Genomic DNA, 18,962 nt, shown 5'->3' with positions numbered 1-18,962 from the left:
CATATTTTGGAGTTTGTGCCATCAGAGTCATACTAGTTTTATTTACTGCTGTTAAAAGGGGGTAAAGTCGTTCCCTCAAACCTGACCAGTCTCTCATGATGCTGGTGTCACAGCCAATGAAGAGTCCACGTTCTGACCAAAGTGTACGCTCGTCAGTACCGCTGACGGTAAAGCAGAGGGAAGGGGGAGCAGGAGGAGGTTTTTCTTCTTCCACTCAGCGTTTGACTGAAATCTTCACTGCTTCATGAAGAAAGGATGAGCCAGGGCTTTGGCGGCGGAGATGCGACAGCTCGGTCTGAATGCCAAACATTTCTGCAGGTAAGGAGACGTCACAACAAGTGCTGTTTAAAGTCTGAGTGCTGCTGCTACGATCCCTTTTGTTTTAATCACAATTACTGGAATAATCAGTTCATCATCTACTGTATAAACTCTCAAATACTGACGATGCATTTGACTGGCTGGTGATACCCTGACTTCACCTCTAGCGCCACCATGAGGATCATATTCATGGTTTAATATCTCAACATTTGGATGAACATGAATGAATTGACGTGAAAATTGATAGAGAGAGCCGCGTCTCCCTCAGGGTGAATTATAATCTTTCTGTTGATCCATCGTCGAGTCAAAACTTTTGTCCAATAGTTTACAGTTTAGTTTAATACCTGCAAGACTAATGACATCCCATCAGCCTCAGCTGTCCTTTGGTTTTCATGCTAATTAGCAAATATTAGCATACTGAGAGGCTAAACTAAGATGGTGAACATGGTAAACATTATACCTGCCAAACATCAACATATTAGCATACAGACGTTAGCATTTAGCTCAAAACTCCACCATGTCTTAGCATACATGCGGGTCACAGAGGTACGCATCGGTCTCTCTAAGAGATAATCAACCGGAGGGTCATTTAAAAACACTATTTTCTGAACCCTCAAAGACTCTTTTAACCATCGGGATGAAAAACGCTCCACCATGAAGGAAACGACCTTCTGTGTTTTTCAAACATCACAGGTTAGCTAGCATGGTCGTAGACTTTTAGTCTTGTTACTTGATAAAAGAAACTATTGATCAATTGTCAAATTTCTGTGAGGTTCATGAATTAAGCTACTAATCAAGTCAGAATCACTCTGAATGTTTGTCTAAACATGTATTCATTCTGTTCAAAATGATTTCAAACTTAAAGTCAGCCTCTCTCTGCGGTGTGAAACGTGCAGCACAGCGACGTGTCATGAAAACAAGAACCACAGATCTGCTCACAGACAGCAGGTCGTTCTCGTCTGGGCCCAGGTTGTGCAGCAGCTTGGTGCAGGAGCCTTTTGGTCCCCAGTGGACTGAGTATGAGATCGGGCTGTCCTTGGGCCAGTCCTCCTCGCTGGGCAAACCGATCACCCTGACAGACACACAGCAAAGCAAAGACCTGAGCAGCAGCAACAATGTAAAGCTGGGTGGAGTCATTTTTTATTTTTATTTGTTATTTACAGGGAAAGGGATTATCACTGAACTGCATTACTTGTACTTCAGTGTGATGACTTTCAACGGTTGTTGAACAACTTCTGAACTCAGCAAGACAAAAGGCTTAAAGCACTGGTACAGTTTAATCCCTGCCTGCTTTTAATTTGGAGCAAACACCAGATCACCATAACACCAGCTGTATTGTAGATACAGAGGTAGAAAATACTCACTCAAAGATTTTTTGCAGCTGCTGCACCTCTGTGTATCCCTGAAACAGTGGTCTGTGGGAGAACAAACGTCATGTGGCAACATTATCTCTATTTTGACAACTGTAGACAACGTTTTGCCTCTTGAATGAAACTCTCTAGTGCCTCATATCTCCTCCAGCCAGACGCAGAGTCAGCTGTCCTCACCTCAAGAGGAAGAGCTCGGCGAAGATGCAGCCGGCGCTCCACGTGTCCACTGAGGACATGTAAACAGAGTTCAGCAGCACCTCGGGAGCTCTGTACCACAGCGTCACCACCTGAGCAGAGAGAGGCAGGTATGAAGAGAGAACCTCAGGCCAAGGAACAGACACAGCGCTACATGCAGGAAGAACAGGCTGCAAAATGTCTTAGCAGAGAATCACTGCAGTTCTTTTTCAGCCTTCACTCATCAGTTAATGAGCTACACCAGAAGGAGGTTACGCGCCGCCTCACGTACACCTGGAGTGAGAGCGATGTTGAAGGTGTAGATGCGAGCCAGTCCAAAGTCTGCGATCTTGACTTCTCCACGGCTGCTGACCAGAATGTTTTCTGGTTTCAGGTCGCGGTGCAGCACCATGTTTGTGTGTAGGAAGTCCAATCCTCGCAGCAGCTGCTGCATCACATCCTGTACAGACAGACGGCAGCACGGCAGAACTAAGTTTTCTTTTAGACTACATTACGATTGGTTGACAAGGTGAAAAATGCATTCAGGGGATTATATGACAACAGCATATTTACCAGATCAGTTACTGGTAAATACGTCACTTGAAGTGGACCAATGTAAAAGCTGCTACAAGGTGTAATAATACAAGTCAGGCACTTTGTTCTTGTTAGCAGCCTGAACATTTTCTAAAATGACACATAGGCGTTCATACTCGTGATGATAGAAAGAAGAAGTACATGGAGTTTACTACTGCTGTCCAACAATCTGTCAGCTGTCCAGAGACAACATCATGCTGGTAAAACAGGAAATTCCAGACCAGAGGAAGAGAGTGGTGGGAGGGTGTCAAGACGCCACACAAAAGAAAAAGTGAAAACAGGCCTATATGTCAAGAAGCACATGAGGAGGGGAAAATAAAACTCTGCATTTCTGGGGGAGAGTATGCTACCGTTATGTTTGTGCTTTTTCAAAGCTTAAACACATGCAGCTACACTATGATGAGTCAGGTGATGAGTTCACACCTTAATACAGTCGCGGCTCAGCCCAGAAGCAGGAACCTTGGAGAGGTACGTGGACAGGTCCTGGTCAATGTACTCAAACACCAGAGTGAGGTCCAGGCTGCGGCCCACCGGTACAGCAGACGCATCCAACAGCCTGGACGTTTCCATCAGGGTTAGAAAACACACACAATATGTGCAGCTCAACCGCTTTTTATTCAATATTGATTCAACTTTATGACCATTTTGGAGGCTGCAGTTTGTGGCAGGTGACATAATGCTAAATATACACTTACCTGTACATGGGATTTGATATGTATGCAACTCACCAAGAAACAACTTCACATACGAGCAAATTATGATCCTGACCTTGTTCACATGTTTGTGTATATTTTGCACCTTTATAGCTATTTTATATTTGCACTCTTTCCTACTGCTGCACAACAATTTCCCTCTGGATGAATAAAAGTTCTTCGTTTATATATACGAGGGTTGGCTAAATAACAGAAACACCTCTCTGTACAACAGCACCACAAACTACATCCTCCAGTTGAACCGACACCTCTCTAAAACATTAAAACCTTGATGGAGGATCTATTGCAGGACTGTTGTATCACACAGCGTGTAATGAACACATTCACTTACTTGACTATGTTGGGATGGTTGAAGTACTTAATTTTACGCAGCAGCGCCACCTCGCGGATCATGAAAGCAGGGATGCCGGCCTCTGACGCGTCCCCGCGGATGTGGATCTTCTTCACCGCCAGGAGGCGCTGTTTCCCCGCCGCCTCTCGGGCTTTATACACTTTACCGAACGAGCCCTCTCCTACTTCTGCCAGCAGCTCGTAGCACAAAGGTTTAGCGCAGACGACGTCCATGGTTTTCCAAAATAAATCCGGAATAACTTCACCTGAACCTCTCCAGATAAAATGTCTATTTTAGCATGAGGACAGTTAAATATGTTGCATTTACCTCCTTCATCACTCAATGTAAGTGAGAGTAAGCTAGCTAACGAGGCGTTTGCAGGTTAGCTAGCAGGTAATGATCACCTGTCACAGACAACACCTGTAATAACAACGTTTTGAAGCAATTAAGTGTTGAATTTCATCTTGTTGTTGCAGAATCTGCTGTTTTTTACTTTACCTCAGACTGCTGACAGCGCTTTCCTCTCCATGTCGCTGCAGCCAGCGTCAGACAAGTATGAGAGAATCACACCCCTTTTATTCGCCAACTAATCAGAAAGCTCAAATTTTTAACATTTTGGGAAGCCCACTTCTTGTACACGTGCTCCCTGCTGCTGTCAATGTCACTGTAAACACATGCGGCGTTCAGGTGCAGGCGATTTCCTGGAGGCCAGTGCATATAAACAACATAAATAAACAAATAAACATAAAAAGGGCTGGTTTACAGACATCTAACACTTCAACAACATTTCTGCTTTGTAGATAATGAAGCCCCAAAAGAGCAGCAGACTGAATGTGTTTAATTACACTGAGATAGGAACCTGTTGACCAAATATTGTCAATAAAATCGACACACACAAAAGACCAAACTGCAACCAATTCATTGTTTGTACCCTTTAATATTAAAAAGGGAGCAACCTTTGTAAACCTGTTACAAACTGCAAATCAAACACACCACAGGCACAGAAGTGCAAAGGCCTTTTAGTGCAAAATATTACACAACAGGTTGCATATGAATTCCAACACAGTGAATGGTTTATAAAGTATCTGCATCGACAAGTGAGGTAATGTTAGTTTTGATCAGTGCAGGCTGACGTGTAACAACCCACGTCTTACTTCACTCACAATTTATCAAAACTGAATTATTCAAATGTGAATTAGTGTAGGTATGCATAATAAGTATAGACACAGCTTAGAGCTATGAGCTGGTGTCATCTTTCCACTTTATTTTAGCAATAATAACTCTTGTTAGGTGAAATCTGGGAGTCTGCTGGGGTGCTTTGAGCCTCCTTACACAGGGTTTTTTGTGAGTTCGATGTAAGCTCAAGTACTGATTAAATACAGTATAGAATGGTCACTCAGCTGAACGTTGCCAGGCAGTTACTCCCCTTTCAGTTTGTCATTAAGAAGCTTTGTTTTCTTCGCCAAGGCGATGGCATCCAGATGGAGGTTGCGGTTGAGGATGACGGAGCCGCAGGTGAGAGCTCCAGCGAGAGCACCGGCAAAGCCACACACAAACACATCCTGACCTGCAACGCAAACACACGACATGTACTGAGGGTAGTTCATACTGCAGAGTCCTGTCAGGAATTAAAGGCGCTCTCTGGATGGTATTCTGCTGCACAGGCGGACTCACCGGTCAGATAGAGGTTCTTCAGTGGAGTCTGAGGTCTCACTGTAGCGTGGAGTTCAGGGCTGAATCGGGCCATGCCATGATCCGCTCCGTAGATTTCACCTTTGGGGGCTCCGATATAATGTGTGTTTGTGATGGGGGTTCCAGCATCAATGTACTCAATCTACACAAACAGGCAGGTGAATAAACATATTTTTATTAAACCAGGAAAGCTAGCCTGGTTTCAGACTTCTGTATCATGTTCAGTGACTAAAATATGACGGCAATTCAGTCTGATTATCAGGTTAGAAGAAGGTTTTGAGATTAAAACTCATTTTGTAGTGAGTTTCCTGGCTGAGATGGGCAACAATAACAATGAGTTTTAACTGAGATAACGTCACAAAATCTTGACAAAAATGACTAAAAGAATAGAAATGTACAAAAGATTGCATCCTAGAAACAGTCTAAAATGGCCCCAATAAATAAATAAGACCAATCTAATATGATCAAACAATTAATGAGGCTAACACATCAATATTCAAACAAGAGGAAGCCATAAGGAGAGCAGAGAGTTTCTGCAGCACTGATTTAAATTCACGGGGGGGGACCACATCTGGCAGTTTTAAATGAGTTGCAGAAGGTTTAAGGTTTAAGTGGGAGCAGCATACCAAAAAGACCTGGTTCAGGTTGGAAACTTAATAAATAGATAAGGTGGTTGTAACTCAAGTGAGTGCCAACCTACAGAGGGTTACAGAGGACCGGCCTATCTCAGTGCTCCAGAGGACAGCAGACAGATTCAGAAACGTTACCTTGTCTCTGGTTATCTTAGGGAAGACGCCCATAACCACCTCCAGAATAGAGTCAATGAGTGTCTGTTTCAGCTCTTTGTAGTCAGACGCTCTGTTTGTCACTTTGCCGTCCTTCCACTCCTCAAACCACTCGTAGTTGGCAAAACTGACCAGACTCAAGGTGGACTTCCCTAAAAGATAAGAGAATATTTGAGGAAAAGAAACAAAAAGCACACACTGACTATTGTTACGACTCATGCATTCACGCCGCTCCACGGTAAAAACAGTCTCTGGACCTGGTGATCTTTCCTCCCAGGTTGGATCTTTAGCTGACGGAGAGGCGACGAACAGGAGAGGCACGCTTTTAGCAGATTCTTCCCTCTTTCCATTCATGTAGTTCTCCACCCTGTAAAAGAAAGGCAGGTCATTCTGGTGAATTCACACAGATAGTTGAGCATAATACACTTACACCAGGACTACATCCCTAACAGCATGTACTGACTCTCACAATGCATGTTTCATTTATACTCCACCACATGATAAAAACGTCTAAAACAGGCACCTTACAAACTAAACACAAGGTTTTTTTTAGGAGCCAGCTCTATGTTTTGGCTGTAACTCAGTTATAAGAAACAGATAAAAGATGCAAGACAACATACAGTTCATCAAAATTGTTCTCGGTAAAGATCCAGTAGTTGTCTGCCTTTAGGCCCAGCTCCTCACTGCTTCCATTCAGCCCCAGAAATACACTCAGGCCACCTTCACCGTTCTTCATCATGCTCAGCTGCTTCTGGATCGCTGCACAGAACAGGAGCGTCACATCGTACAGGTCAACTTAACAGACAAGCATGACGTGATCAATCGACACAGGATTAATGAATTGTTTAACTCATCTATCAATGCTTTTCTCTGTTTTATTTCATTGGAAATGAAAAATCTTTAGGTTGATCGAACAAATAAAGCTACTTGAGTTGTCACCAGGCATTTTGTAGACTAAAGGGTTAATTGATTCATTAAAAATAAATGAATATTAAACAAAATAATCATTAGTTGCAGCACTTATTCCTCACCTGGCATGGCCTGGAGCTCTTTGGGCAGCAGCTTCTGGTAGGTGTTGAAGATGCCTGCATTAGAGATGATCATAGGGGCACGGATGTGTACTTCCTCCTGGCCTTTCATGACGCTCACACCTGAAAACATCAAAACAAACAAACAAACAAACAAACAAACACACACAGTGAGTCTCTCCTCTGTGGGAGCTGCATGATGTGCTTGTGTACAGTAAAGCTGAGGAGGTCACACCCACCATAAGCTTCCCTGGCTTCATTGAACAAGATGCGGTTGACTGGCGCTCGAACTAGAACAGCACCACCTGCCTTCTCAATGATGGGGATCATGTGGTAGGCGATTTCAGTGGCTCCGCCTTTCGGGTACCAGGCACCGTTCAGGTAGTGAGTGACCAGCAAGCTGTGCATAGAGAAACTGGCATCTTTTGGCATGTTACCTGCAGATCACACAAGGGAACAAAAACTATGAGCACAGTAACTTCAGAATACTGAAGAAATAAACTGATTACAACCAGCAGAGCTGCGGCTCGGCCTACCATAGGTGCCAAAGATGTAGGTGAAGACAGCCCTGAGGTCCTTGTTCTCCGTCAGCTCATTGACCACTTCTGTCAGGCTGCGGGGGGCCATTTGGAAGAAGAAAGACATGCGCTTGGCCAGACCGGTGTAGACCAGGAACTTGGCCAAGGGGGCGGGGCAGAGCTTCAGCAGAGCGAGGAGCCAAATGCCCCGCCCGACTTTCTGAAGACGAAACGCACACAAGACACACAAACGACGGCTTTAAATTGATCCTACAAACTATATAAATATGGTTTCAGATGTACTTTCATGGAAGTTTAAACGTGCTCTAACTAAATGTATAACTGGACAATGGCTGAGTGAGGATGTGCTGTCCACAGGAAAATGGACAAGCAGATAAAAGGAAGTATAGAAGAATTAGGAATAATGTCTGCGGTCCATGAAACATTTTTGCCTTCTGTAAATTCATTTTTTGCAAAGTGCTATGAGCAATTTAAAAGAGAGAAATAATAAGTTGAAAGAAATGAATAGATGCACTAAATCGACGCCACAAAGATAAAGGAAGTGACATTCCTTTATCGGGTGTCAAAGGAAAACGCTGTTGCAACTCAGTCTGGGTAAAGTGATGTAATATCCCAGCTAATGAGAGGCTTTGCCAATTACTCTGACCTTTGATTTAGCAACCCTTGAGCTTGTGAAGAACATCAGTGACAACACCAACAAAAATCTTGATAATGAGGCCTCTCTGTGCTAAAGTACAATTTACAAACACACAGTTGCAATTTTGCACATTTAAGTGAGTAGAGAAAGAAAATAAATGGCTAGATTGTCACTGAAAATATTTTTTCAACTCTAAATGTTTCTCTAAAGTTTTTGTATTGGAGCTGCAGAATATTGTGTCCTAATACTTAACAGATCATTTTAAAGATCCCACCTTGACCAGCTTCAAGTACTCATCGATGGCCTTCTCCTCTCCGGGGAAGCACTTCTTCAGCTCCTCGGGGAAGCGGGTCCTGCCGCTGTAGATGGGATACCGGCGGCGGTTCTCTGGAGGTCCCAGCACTACGTGATCAAACGGATTCGCCAGAGGCTCCCACTGCAGCTGTCCGTTAGTAATTTGGTCCAACATGCAGCGAAACGGCTTGTGCTCCAGCAGGTCACCGATGTAGTGGATCCCTGAGGGAGGAAGGAGAAATCATGCAGACAAGACTTCAGTACAGAAAATGGCCCCCTCACCTGAACTGAGACATATTTGTACAACTTTACGTGCCTAAATTCTGGTGTTTAGTAAAAAAAATCTTAAATTAAATGAAAGCTTCACGACATTTTGTTGATTTTAGGTGTGATATATATATATATATATATATATATATATATATATAACAAGAAACAAGAGCCTTCCTTCTCACCAACATCAAACTCAAAGCCCTTCTCTGTGAACGTGTGGCAGCATCCTCCAGCCCGATCATGCTGCTCCAGAACCAGGACTTTCTTTCCAACTTTGGCCAGAAGCACCGCAAGCCCAAGCCCACCGATCCCACTGCCGATGATGATGGCATCCAGGTTGTCAGGAACTTTACCGGCCACAAAACCTGAAGAAAGGGCAAGCAAGACCTTCAGACAACAGCGTGGATGTTGCACAGATGGCACGACAACAATGAATCTGAGGATTCCAGGAGGGGAACAAGGTTTGCTGAACTTGGTTCCAACTTGGGGGGGGGGGGGGGGGGGTCGGGGTTGTACAGTACCAGTGCTCCCATTCAAGCGTAGAAAGCAGCATAAATTGAAGAAATAAAAGTATGTACAAAATATCAAAATAAGAAATAGAAAATGAAAATATACAATGTATATGTTTGTCTATATATGTATGTATTGCACATGTAAGTAATAGTGAGGTAGTATATGTATATATTACTTGTAATAAAGTATTCCTACACTGTGGTATTGCAACTTTTACTTAAGTAAAATATCTATGTGTTTCTTTTACAGCTGGAAACTAATTATATAACGACCTTGGTAGTGTAACTTACCTTGCTTCAGAACTTTATTTTTCTCCTTCCTGTTGTGAACCATCTGTTTCAGCGGTTCACGAGTGTCCGTCTCGAAGGGATTGGGTCCGGAGCTGCCGAAGACATATTTGAATATAAATATGACCAAAGCGACACAGATGATCCCCACACTGATCCACATTGTGGCTGTAAATTCGACCGATGTCGAAACCGCTCCGATCACTTCCGCGTTGGACTCGCTAAAGTATCGCCTGCATAACCGACAGGTGGTGCTGCCGGCCAATTAGAGCCCTATTTTTTTACGACGCGTCAGGCAGTTTCGACCAATCAACGTCAAGTTCAGCGTGAGAGCGACGCCTCGTTTTAAAACATGAGGAAAGAGACGGAAAACACGCCCCTGCTGTGTTTCATAATAGCAAACAGAAAAGGTCTTCTTGACCTCGGTGTTCCTCGTGAAGAATAAAAAAGAACAAACACTATTATCATTAATATATATATAAAAATATATAAAGTCTACTAATTATTATTACTGCTATTATTATCTTGTCAATTCTAAAAACAGCATTATTAAGTTTATATTTTCTTTTACAAATCTTTGTCCGTTTTATTTGTTTATTTAACTCAGTTTAATATACATGAGTTTTTATTTCATGCTGTTCCATTTTCTGTATTTAAAAATGCCTGATTATATTTAATAACAGGCAACCTTTCCAAACACCCTGTCGATGATAATAAGTAGTAACATTATCAACAAAAAAGTTGCACGTTAAACCCTCAATCTTGACTAGATTAATGGTCAAAAATTAAAAATTATGGAACAGTTAGTAACTTTACCCTCATCTTTCCTCGGCAGAAACACCAGCCACTGAGGAAGACTGAGATCTGGTTTAAATCTCCTGTTTAATTACATATTCGGGACTTTCTACAAACATAATATCCCCCTTTGACAAAAAAAACAACAACAAAACATGCAAAAACCTCACAGCAACTTCTAGAGTTTATTTTTTTGCTCCAAAAAGAAAAAAAAAAAAAACTTCACCTGCATCTTCACAGTCATTTCCTGCATCATATGAGACCCACTCTTTTACATCACATCAGTTTGCAAATAGAACCAACATTTTACATAAGAAAGACTTTAAGTGGGGCGTTTCCCCAGTCATCATCATCATCATCATCACCACCCACCCTGCACAAAGTCCTTGAAGTCCAGACTGCTGTTCATGGGCCCATTTCCAACATCCACCCTCACAGGCCTTAACTGATGTCACCTGCATGACCATGTAGCGCTCCAAATGCTGCATGGAGGTGAAATGCTACCTGCAAAGCTCATATTTCAGACTATGTAGGTTAATAATAGTTTGTTGTCACTTTATAAATAAAGCTTCTATAAGCATAATATTAGTGATGTTATTTCATCGAATGAGACAAAAACAAACCATGATCATGCCTTTATACAGCGAATAACTAAACACAGTGGGCGACATGTGCATGTAAACTTGTTGCCAGATCTTTCAGATTTTCTTGATGGGTGTATTTTCTGTCTTTTATTATATTAATGTTTGACTATTTTTAAGACTTCGTGTGTGATTCCCTGAAGCAAAGTCAGCATAATGAGCTCTAAAAGTCTTCAAAAGTGCCTTCAAGCACATTTGATTTCCCACTTCAACCTAAGCGCTTGCAGACTTCTCGAGTCTGAGAGCCCATAAGGGTGGACATTGAAACTGGGGCACATTTAAATTAAGAGGTGTCATCACAAATCTGATCCCTGCTGATAAATGTGTTGCGTAAAGCCCATCAGAATGCCTTCAACCTCTGTGTGGCAGTCACAACCTCATCCATGCATCTGAGATGGTCCATTGTTATCAGTCTGTGTTTCAGGGCTTCTTCTGTGGGTGCAGTAAGCTGGGGACGAGGCGCATGAAAGTTAATGATGAGAAGAACCCAGAAGACGAATGCCAAATCGAGCATAAACATCTTCTTCAAGCAGTGAAGAACGACTCCGTAACGACTGATAGAACAGAGGGTTTGATGAGAAGAATAAAAAAAAAAAGACACAGGTCAAGCATGACAAGAGAAATCTTAACAGAAGCCCTTATCTGGTGTCCACTTTTGGTATTTATTACCTCACCTTTTTGAGCCTTTTCCTCTTTAAAATATTTTTTGATCATTTTTATTTGTTTTATTTTTTTTATCTCTAAAACTGAAGGATGACAGATTTATTTTAATTGCAAAAAGCACTTCCAACGTTTAGGAATAAAATAAAACAGTAGGTTCTAGTCTGTATGAGTTAGGGCATAATCCGCAGCAATGTTTGATATTATTTACATGTATTGTATGTTTTGTAGGTATGCCAACAGTGAGTGTTTGGTATCTGTGCAAACTGTTCTTGTGTGTAAGTGTGTTTGGTACAATCAAGACAGCTCTCAGATGTAATACAGTTGTTTGGGATGGTAACTACAATGGCTTAAGGTCCATGTGATCGAGGGAGGAGGAAGAGCAGGAAGACTCTCCCTGCCTCCCCGCCTGGCAGCGGTAGTGCAGGTCAAAGTTCAAAAGGTCAAAAAGTAAAAATGGGCGGTGGGTTTTTCCGTTCCTGAAGCAGGAAGTCATCAGTCCATCTGTCAGGTGGTCAGTGCGATGGTGCGGTCTCCTGGCCTGTTGGTGACACTTGTGTATGGCGTAAAGGGGTGTCACTGCAGCACCAACCCAACCTGAGAGAGGAGAAGCAGAGCCATTAGGAAAACAGGTACAAACATATTTCTGGGAAACTTTAGGTTACAGGGTTTCTGCAGGTTCACAGAGTTAAATCTAAGACGTTTTAAGAGCTTTTTAATAATAAATAGAAAGCAAATTAATACTTCTTTCATGGTAAAACCAGCCACTGGACCACAGTAAGGACGATTCTTCAGTATTTTACTGTAGTAAATAAAATAAGTCAACAAAACAATAAGTCCTTGTGATAATTAATTCAATTTACGAGACCCGGACCTGGATAAGGACATGATGAGCTTCCTTGCTGCTGTAGCTAGCAGTAGTGACTGTTTGAAACAGGGTCTGATGGTGTCGACTAAAACTCCCCAAAAAGGATTCAACAGCCTCCTGTGTGTACAATCCACTGTCGCAACACTTTTGTGAATAACGTACAGCAGGCGAGAGAAAACTAAAGTCAATGCAGATACCCCGAGGTTATGATACTGCAATCATAAAAAGAAGAAGTCGCAGAAAGTGTACCTTTTCTGACCCCATGCTGGGACACTTCCAATTGTACAGATAATACTGTAGATTTCCATCACCGATGCCGAACTTAAGCTTCTCCAAGAAGTTCTTGTTTTCCATTAGATCCAGTGCATTGAAGACGTCAAACCCTTTCTGTATAAAAAGAGAAAGTCATTAGTTCACTGGGAGTAAACATTTCAGAGAACACACACACGGGCTGAAGAGGAACACACACCGATTTGGCCAGGATGAGGGCATCAGACATCAGGTCGAGCAGGGGGGTGGTGGTGTGCACGTTGTAGAAGGAGTATGCTGCTTTTAGACTGCGGTGCACCGGGTGGTTCATAATGGTAGAGGGTAGTGTGTAGAAACTCAGGAAGTCAGTCACCTTGCCTGCGTTCTGTCAAGAGAACATACATCTTAGTGTACAACACACTGGAAGATTTTTTTCTTTGAAGAATTATTAATAAACAGTAAAAATTCTCTGGAATATTTTTATACCTCCACCAGGTAAGTGTCGATAATATTCTCCCGGGGCAGCAGCCAGTGTTCTACCTCTTCCTGGTTCATGGCGGGCACCAGGTTGAACTGGCTCAGGTACTCACGGAGGAGGCGGTGCACCACCGGCACGTCCTTCTTGGTCATCGTCCGCAGACCTTGAGTCTTAGGAGCCTGAGAGGGAGAACACAACGAGGAGAAGTATAAAAAGGCGTGGCAGAGCAACGCAGTCTATTTGTGTTTGTCAAATTTGTGTGTTTGCACTGACCTCAGGCAGACGGTACAACTTCATGGTGCGCTGCATAGTCATGTTCCTGCTCAGGTGGGAGAACTTCACCTCGATTAGTTTGCGTGGGTTCAAAGAGCGATGCCAGTACCTGTGCAGAGAAACTGGATTTTTGAGTACTTGGTGCCACAGTAAACAAAGAAGGGAGAAGGGTGTGAGCACACAGTATGAGGAGAGCAAGTCCATCAGACCCACCTGCATGTGCCCACAGGTTTGGGCAGTACCACTCCAGCAGTGTAGACCGCCTGAAAGATACCCTGCAGGTTGACCCGTCTGGTGATTTCTCTTATCAGAACCGGAGCAACTCGTTTGGAGCGAAGCTTCTTGTGGACGCAGAGGAAATTGATCTCAACCATTTTCTTTTCTCTAAACATCACGGAAAACAATTCAACATGTGAGCATCAACATGTTTATTATTGAAGTCATAGTTAAAGGTGGTGCTGTACTGGACTGCATTATATTGAGAGGTGTGTCAAATATATATACTTTAATAAAGTGTGAGTTATGTGGAAGTGAGTGAGATAATTAAAGAAACGTAAATGATCCTATTCCATGTAGCATGATGTAATTGATTCAATCCATTATATTTACACGCTGCACTGTTGTGTTCACTTACATGTCATAGATACAGATGGAAGCAGGAATGGCACTGATGAAGCCTACCAGCTTCTGGTTGGAGTTAACCCTCACCCCACAATGCCACTGGGGCAACCAGCCAGGGGGTCGCAGGGCCCTGAGAAAGAGGCAAGTCAGTCATTAAATGCGACATATTACTGGTTTGCCATCACCTGCATCTTATAAAACGTTTATCCAAGTGCCTTTTAAAAAGAGAGTATTTAAATTACCAAAGCAGGAACTCGGGGGAGTAGTCAAACCGGAACATGTTGTCATCATCTTCAACATAGTTCTCATTGAGAAGCGTGTAAAGCTCTTTGAGCTGGTGTGACAGAAAACGACAGAATTGGACATTAACTCGTGACCAAACACAGGAGAGTAACACATTCAAAAACAATCTTTAAATGATACCAAAGTCAAACAAACATTTACCAAAACAAAAAACACTCTCAGTTCACATAGTCTATAATCTACACGCCTGTGTGTCTTTGTGCAAATGTGTGAAACAAACTCTGCTAACTCCACCTGTTCTGCATCAATTCCAGTTAATACGGATTGTATCATACACGTGCTGTACACGCACATTTGAAATTCAACATTCAAAATGCAACTTGCAGATTCTGGTATCATATCCTCTTGGTGTTAAGAATAATGCCAACAACAGAGAATTAGGCAACAAGTTGGTGTTTGAGTATGTGAGTTACACCTTTGTTTCCGTTAGGACTTTACTTTTCACTGTGAAGCACCTCATCTGGGTGCTCCAGTGTGTAGTATTTGTTTATTTATTTATTTATTTTTACTAGTGTTTTTTCCCCTTTTAAATTTTTTTTTTTTTCATTTGTGTGGTCATTATTTGTTTTATTTGCTTTTGTATTCCTTGTATTGTTTGTCTGTGGTTGTTAACATCTGAAACGAGGCATTATATCCACTCCACTGAAGTTTGTATTACTGCTGTACACATGCTTTCACTGTAAAGCAAGTTTGTAGATCTCAGCATTAAAGGTTCAGCTGCACTTTATTACTGTGATCATCCACCAGCAATCACACAACTGAAGAGCTGACAACAGTGACTGAAGGACACATTCAGAGGCACTGAAATAAAATTCAACTAACTTTTTTACAAAAATCAGGAAATTGTTACTAAAAGATTAATTTATCAATTAAATGCGTGTGTGTGTTTATAAGATCTCTTACCACACCAGTGTTCCCCAAGTCCAGGGTGTCCCAGCTGAAGCCCTGTGGGAGGCTGTAGGGCTCCTCGCGAATGTGATCTTTGTCAGGTTCAATGGAGCCATGTGATGTCACAGTCTCCCCTAAAGGGAATCAAAAGTTTCAGACAGGAAGCACAGAAACCCACAATACATGGCTTTCACTTGTTTGTGGGTTTAAGAGCAGAAGTGAGAGTCTTGATAAATGTTATACCTAGCTTGGGCACAGGCTGTGTGTCCCAGAACTGGTAACTCCTCCGAGTGGCCTCCTCCATGGTTTTGGCAGGGCCTTGGCCTACAGAGAACAGTTCAATGGCCTTTTGGATCTCCTGTAGCTTATCAGCTGGCAATGAATTCACCTGTTTGGAAGTTAGTCAAGATTAATTCAATTAAAAAAAAAAAAAAGAGGAACACAGACATAAATCAATACTGTTAAAATGGCTACCCAATAAATCTTTATCTCTGATCTGAACAGTGTTGGTGTGAGTGGTGAAGGACAAAGTGGATAATAGTGGTCATTAATGATGTGGATGTAAACATGTAGCGTCTAATCAGCAGAGTGCTGCACTGTAAGCCAACAGTGTACAAATCTCATGCTGCAGTCCACAACAGTATGTTTCCACCCAACTCAGCCATGAGCACTGCAATACACAGCCACACATTAGTAGAACATTTAACAAAGGGGAGATAGGCAAAGTTAGGCCTGTGGAGGCACAGACCTGAGCCTGTAACTCCAAACTTTGGTAAGTCACACCTGAACTATTTTTGAATTTTAGGTGATCAGACCCTTTAATTTAAATAGTGTTACTTCAAAAATTCATGCCTTGGCAAGGGGGTCCTGAACTGCTTCTGTGGCACCAGATTTCTTCTTCTTTTTCTGCTTCTTTTTCTTCTTCTTAGCGCCAGTGTCGTCACCCAGACCCCTGTCACTGAAACAGGACAGAAATAGAAGGCATCCATATTAGTCTGCTATCCCAGAGGACTGCCATGTTCTGGTCAAAATCTATTATTTTAAATCTCTACCTGGGATATGCTTTCAACTCAACAGCCAGGATGATTAAAGCCACATTATACACACTTTTCTATTGAGATACTACACAAACAGCTATCTTACCAGCCTAAGTCAAAGTCCTACAAAATGGATATCTCACTGCTACCAGTCTGTTGGAAAAGGTTCATCTAGACTTCGTTTGAGGGCCGTTTCTCAGTGACAGACTAACAGAGTTGTTTGTTTACTTTGACAGCGTCAGGTGAAGCTCTAGGACAGGTAACGAAACAACTACACCAGTCTATCAGCAAGAAAAAAAGCAAGACATTGGCTGGACACATACAAGGTAGAGCGCTAGAAACACATCACCTGTATCTCTTGTTTGTGCTGATACAGGATATGCAACGGGATACGGGACAGTATAAATCACCATACACAAGTAGTCAACCCCCTCCAACAGCTTGTTTGTGATAGACCCTCATTGTCTTAGAATGTAAAACCTGAGAACCCACACACCCCCACCCAGCTATCCCATTTTCTGACCACAGAGAGACTGCATACTTACAGAGGATAATCTCATTAGTGTCCGAGAGAGGAGAGAGGCCAAGCACTGGCCTGTATTTGTAACACCAGCACAGATGGTGAATCACATGACCTCTGGAAGAAGAGTGTATGGTATCTACGCGTGTGTACACATGTATGTACAAGAGGTCAGTGACTGACTGGGACAATGGACAACAAAACATTCAATAGTTTGTTCCACAGGCTTCCATTTCAGCAGAGTAGACCAGCTAACAGCCAGAACTATTCTTTGTTTCTGTGTGTGTGTGTTTGTGTGTATGGGGTGCAGGGTACATGTGATGCTGCTTCACCTCAGTTAATAAAAGGGGTCCTCACTTCTCTGTTACACCAAAATATGTTTATTATTTTCTCAAAATGCTTTTTTTTTCCCCATAGTGACATACTGGACAATTTCACCTCTTCAGGCCTCTAAAAAAATCCTTCAATTAAAGCAATCTGAGAAGGAAATTCAATCTCTGGTCAAACTGTCATGAGGTTCACAGGTCATGACCACACTAAGGCCACAACTTGAGACGAGGGGTCACAAGTAGACGCCGAGTGTTCACAAGCCTCAGAAAGTGAGCCACTGCCTTGCAGCAGCAGCAGCAGCACTTTCTTTCTCCATTTGCTCCCAAAAATAGAAAACGCACTTGCCGTGAGCAGGACACGCCTGGTCATTTGCAAGACCCTTTCATGTGTGTGCACCGCTTGGTAAACATTAACAGGAGATAATGCCAAACAAAGTGGGATTTCAATCAAAGCCTGTTTTAAGCAAGAGCTACTCAGAGCTAGGCTGGTTTGGGATAATTCACGTTTCTGTGATTTAAGGGATCACTAAAAGCACAGATAGATCAGATCTCTCATTATTACGCTGCATGTGTAACGACGTGAAGGTTTTGCTTGTTTCACTTTTGATTCAGCTGCTGTTTGCACCGAGGTCCACTTACAGACAATAGGGGTTTGACAGCTATGTTAGCACGCAAGCTAACTAGCTAAATGTCAACTGAGGTTGCCATGAATTGGATCAGTTACATGCAGCCAACAACGGCGTGCTCATATTATATCAAACTATCAACTTAATAACAAAAAGATTGGACTTTATTCTGTAAGTTGTAAAAGTGACTGTAAATGTGGTGTTTTTTATATCACCAGCTTTCAAGCGTACTTTGGTTTTTCTACCCCCCTACAACGCCTTGCTATCAGAGCTGGAAGGAGACGCTAATGCCCGCCCATATGAGGAACAGAACTCACACTCAGCCAATCATATCAAAGACCTGGAGAGCAAATACCGTTTCTAACCAATAGGGCAGAAGTAAGTAGGCGGGACAACTTCCAGCGATGGCTGTCTACCCCGACTGCTCGCCGAGGGTTTAGCTTGCACTCGCTTTGCTAACGTGTACAGCCACATGACACATTGTGCACCGCTATGCTGCTAAGCCTGCCTTCTTACCCATCGTCAGAGTGGCGCTCTTCATTTTCACAATCGCTGCAGTGTCCGTGGTCTTCTACATCTTCTTTCTCCGGCATCGGTGCTGTCTCATTCTCATCCGCCATCTTCAACCAGGAAGTGAGGAGCCACCGCGTGCCATCGACGGCTTTAAACCTCTCTCGATGCTATTGGCTCAGAGCAGTGATGGAAATGTCCTCACTGTTGTCTTCCAGTGGGTGTTTCCAAGACGCTTTAATAAACACAAGCTCATAATTGAGGGGTGTTGGTTTGGTTTAGAAGCCTCAATCTTAAATTTCTCACTACCATAATGAAAAGTTTAATTTTTTTTAAAAAAGGCTCAGTCATTTCCTGAAACAGCTGGGCACTGTGATTTTTAGCAAATGTTTCTCAAACAGCAGTAAATTGTTCTTTTTGGGGACTGTTCGCAGCTGTGGATAATGGTGTGCTCAATGTTTTCTGGATTGACTCAAAACAAACTACAATGTCTGTGCTCGTTGTGCTAAAGGAGCATGTCACCAGTTGCAACAGTGTGGTTTATTGATGTGTTTTTAGTAGTGTTTTGGATAATGATGGAGGTCAATGGCACAGAGGGCTCATCAGGCTCATCAGG

The 18,962-nt window shown here is 42.6% G+C and overlaps 3 protein-coding genes across 4 annotated transcripts; all 3 read right to left on the bottom strand.

Annotated features, from left to right (window-relative positions):
- Nucleotides 1-234: 234 nt before the first annotated feature.
- On the bottom strand, nt 235-3,733 carry cdk21 (cyclin-dependent kinase 21). Its single transcript, XM_070922993.1, has 7 exons — nt 3,501-3,733; nt 2,880-3,012; nt 2,155-2,322; nt 1,866-1,975; nt 1,683-1,733; nt 1,258-1,390; nt 235-312 (listed from the first exon to the last, which is right to left on the bottom strand). The coding sequence occupies exons 1-7, from the start codon at nt 3,731-3,733 to the stop codon at nt 235-237; spliced, it is 906 nt and encodes a 301-aa protein (XP_070779094.1).
- Nucleotides 3,734-4,417: 684 nt separating this feature from the next.
- On the bottom strand, nt 4,418-9,734 carry retsat.2 (retinol saturase, tandem duplicate 2). Its single transcript, XM_070922977.1, has 11 exons — nt 9,552-9,734; nt 8,931-9,113; nt 8,456-8,697; nt 7,542-7,743; nt 7,245-7,442; nt 7,009-7,128; nt 6,598-6,736; nt 6,235-6,344; nt 5,960-6,129; nt 5,175-5,334; nt 4,418-5,067 (listed from the first exon to the last, which is right to left on the bottom strand). The coding sequence occupies exons 1-11, from the start codon at nt 9,709-9,711 to the stop codon at nt 4,919-4,921; spliced, it is 1,833 nt and encodes a 610-aa protein (XP_070779078.1). The 5' UTR covers nt 9,712-9,734; the 3' UTR covers nt 4,418-4,918.
- Nucleotides 9,735-10,505: 771 nt separating this feature from the next.
- Nucleotides 10,506-18,456, bottom strand: LOC139299715 (glycylpeptide N-tetradecanoyltransferase 1-like). 2 transcript variants are annotated; one of them, XM_070922573.1, is made up of 12 exons: nt 18,353-18,456; nt 16,177-16,282; nt 15,568-15,712; nt 15,340-15,458; nt 14,376-14,467; nt 14,147-14,263; nt 13,726-13,896; nt 13,513-13,621; nt 13,248-13,418; nt 12,982-13,146; nt 12,762-12,899; nt 10,506-12,241 (listed from the first exon to the last, which is right to left on the bottom strand). In XM_070922573.1, exons 1-12 carry the CDS (start codon nt 18,454-18,456, stop codon nt 12,221-12,223), a joined length of 1,458 nt encoding a protein of 485 aa, XP_070778674.1. In that variant the 3' UTR covers nt 10,506-12,220. The 2 variants fall into 2 exon arrangements, with proteins under 2 accessions (XP_070778674.1, XP_070778675.1); XM_070922574.1 differs by having other exon boundaries at nt 16,177-16,276.
- Between the last annotated feature and the right edge of the window lie 506 nt (nt 18,457-18,962).

This window comes from Enoplosus armatus, chromosome 17 (genome assembly GCF_043641665.1).
Source record: "Enoplosus armatus isolate fEnoArm2 chromosome 17, fEnoArm2.hap1, whole genome shotgun sequence".
NCBI classification, from domain to species: domain Eukaryota; kingdom Metazoa; phylum Chordata; class Actinopteri; order Centrarchiformes; family Enoplosidae; genus Enoplosus; species Enoplosus armatus.
Note: the sequence above shows the minus strand (reverse complement) of the source record. Positions and strands in the feature narration are given on the sequence as shown.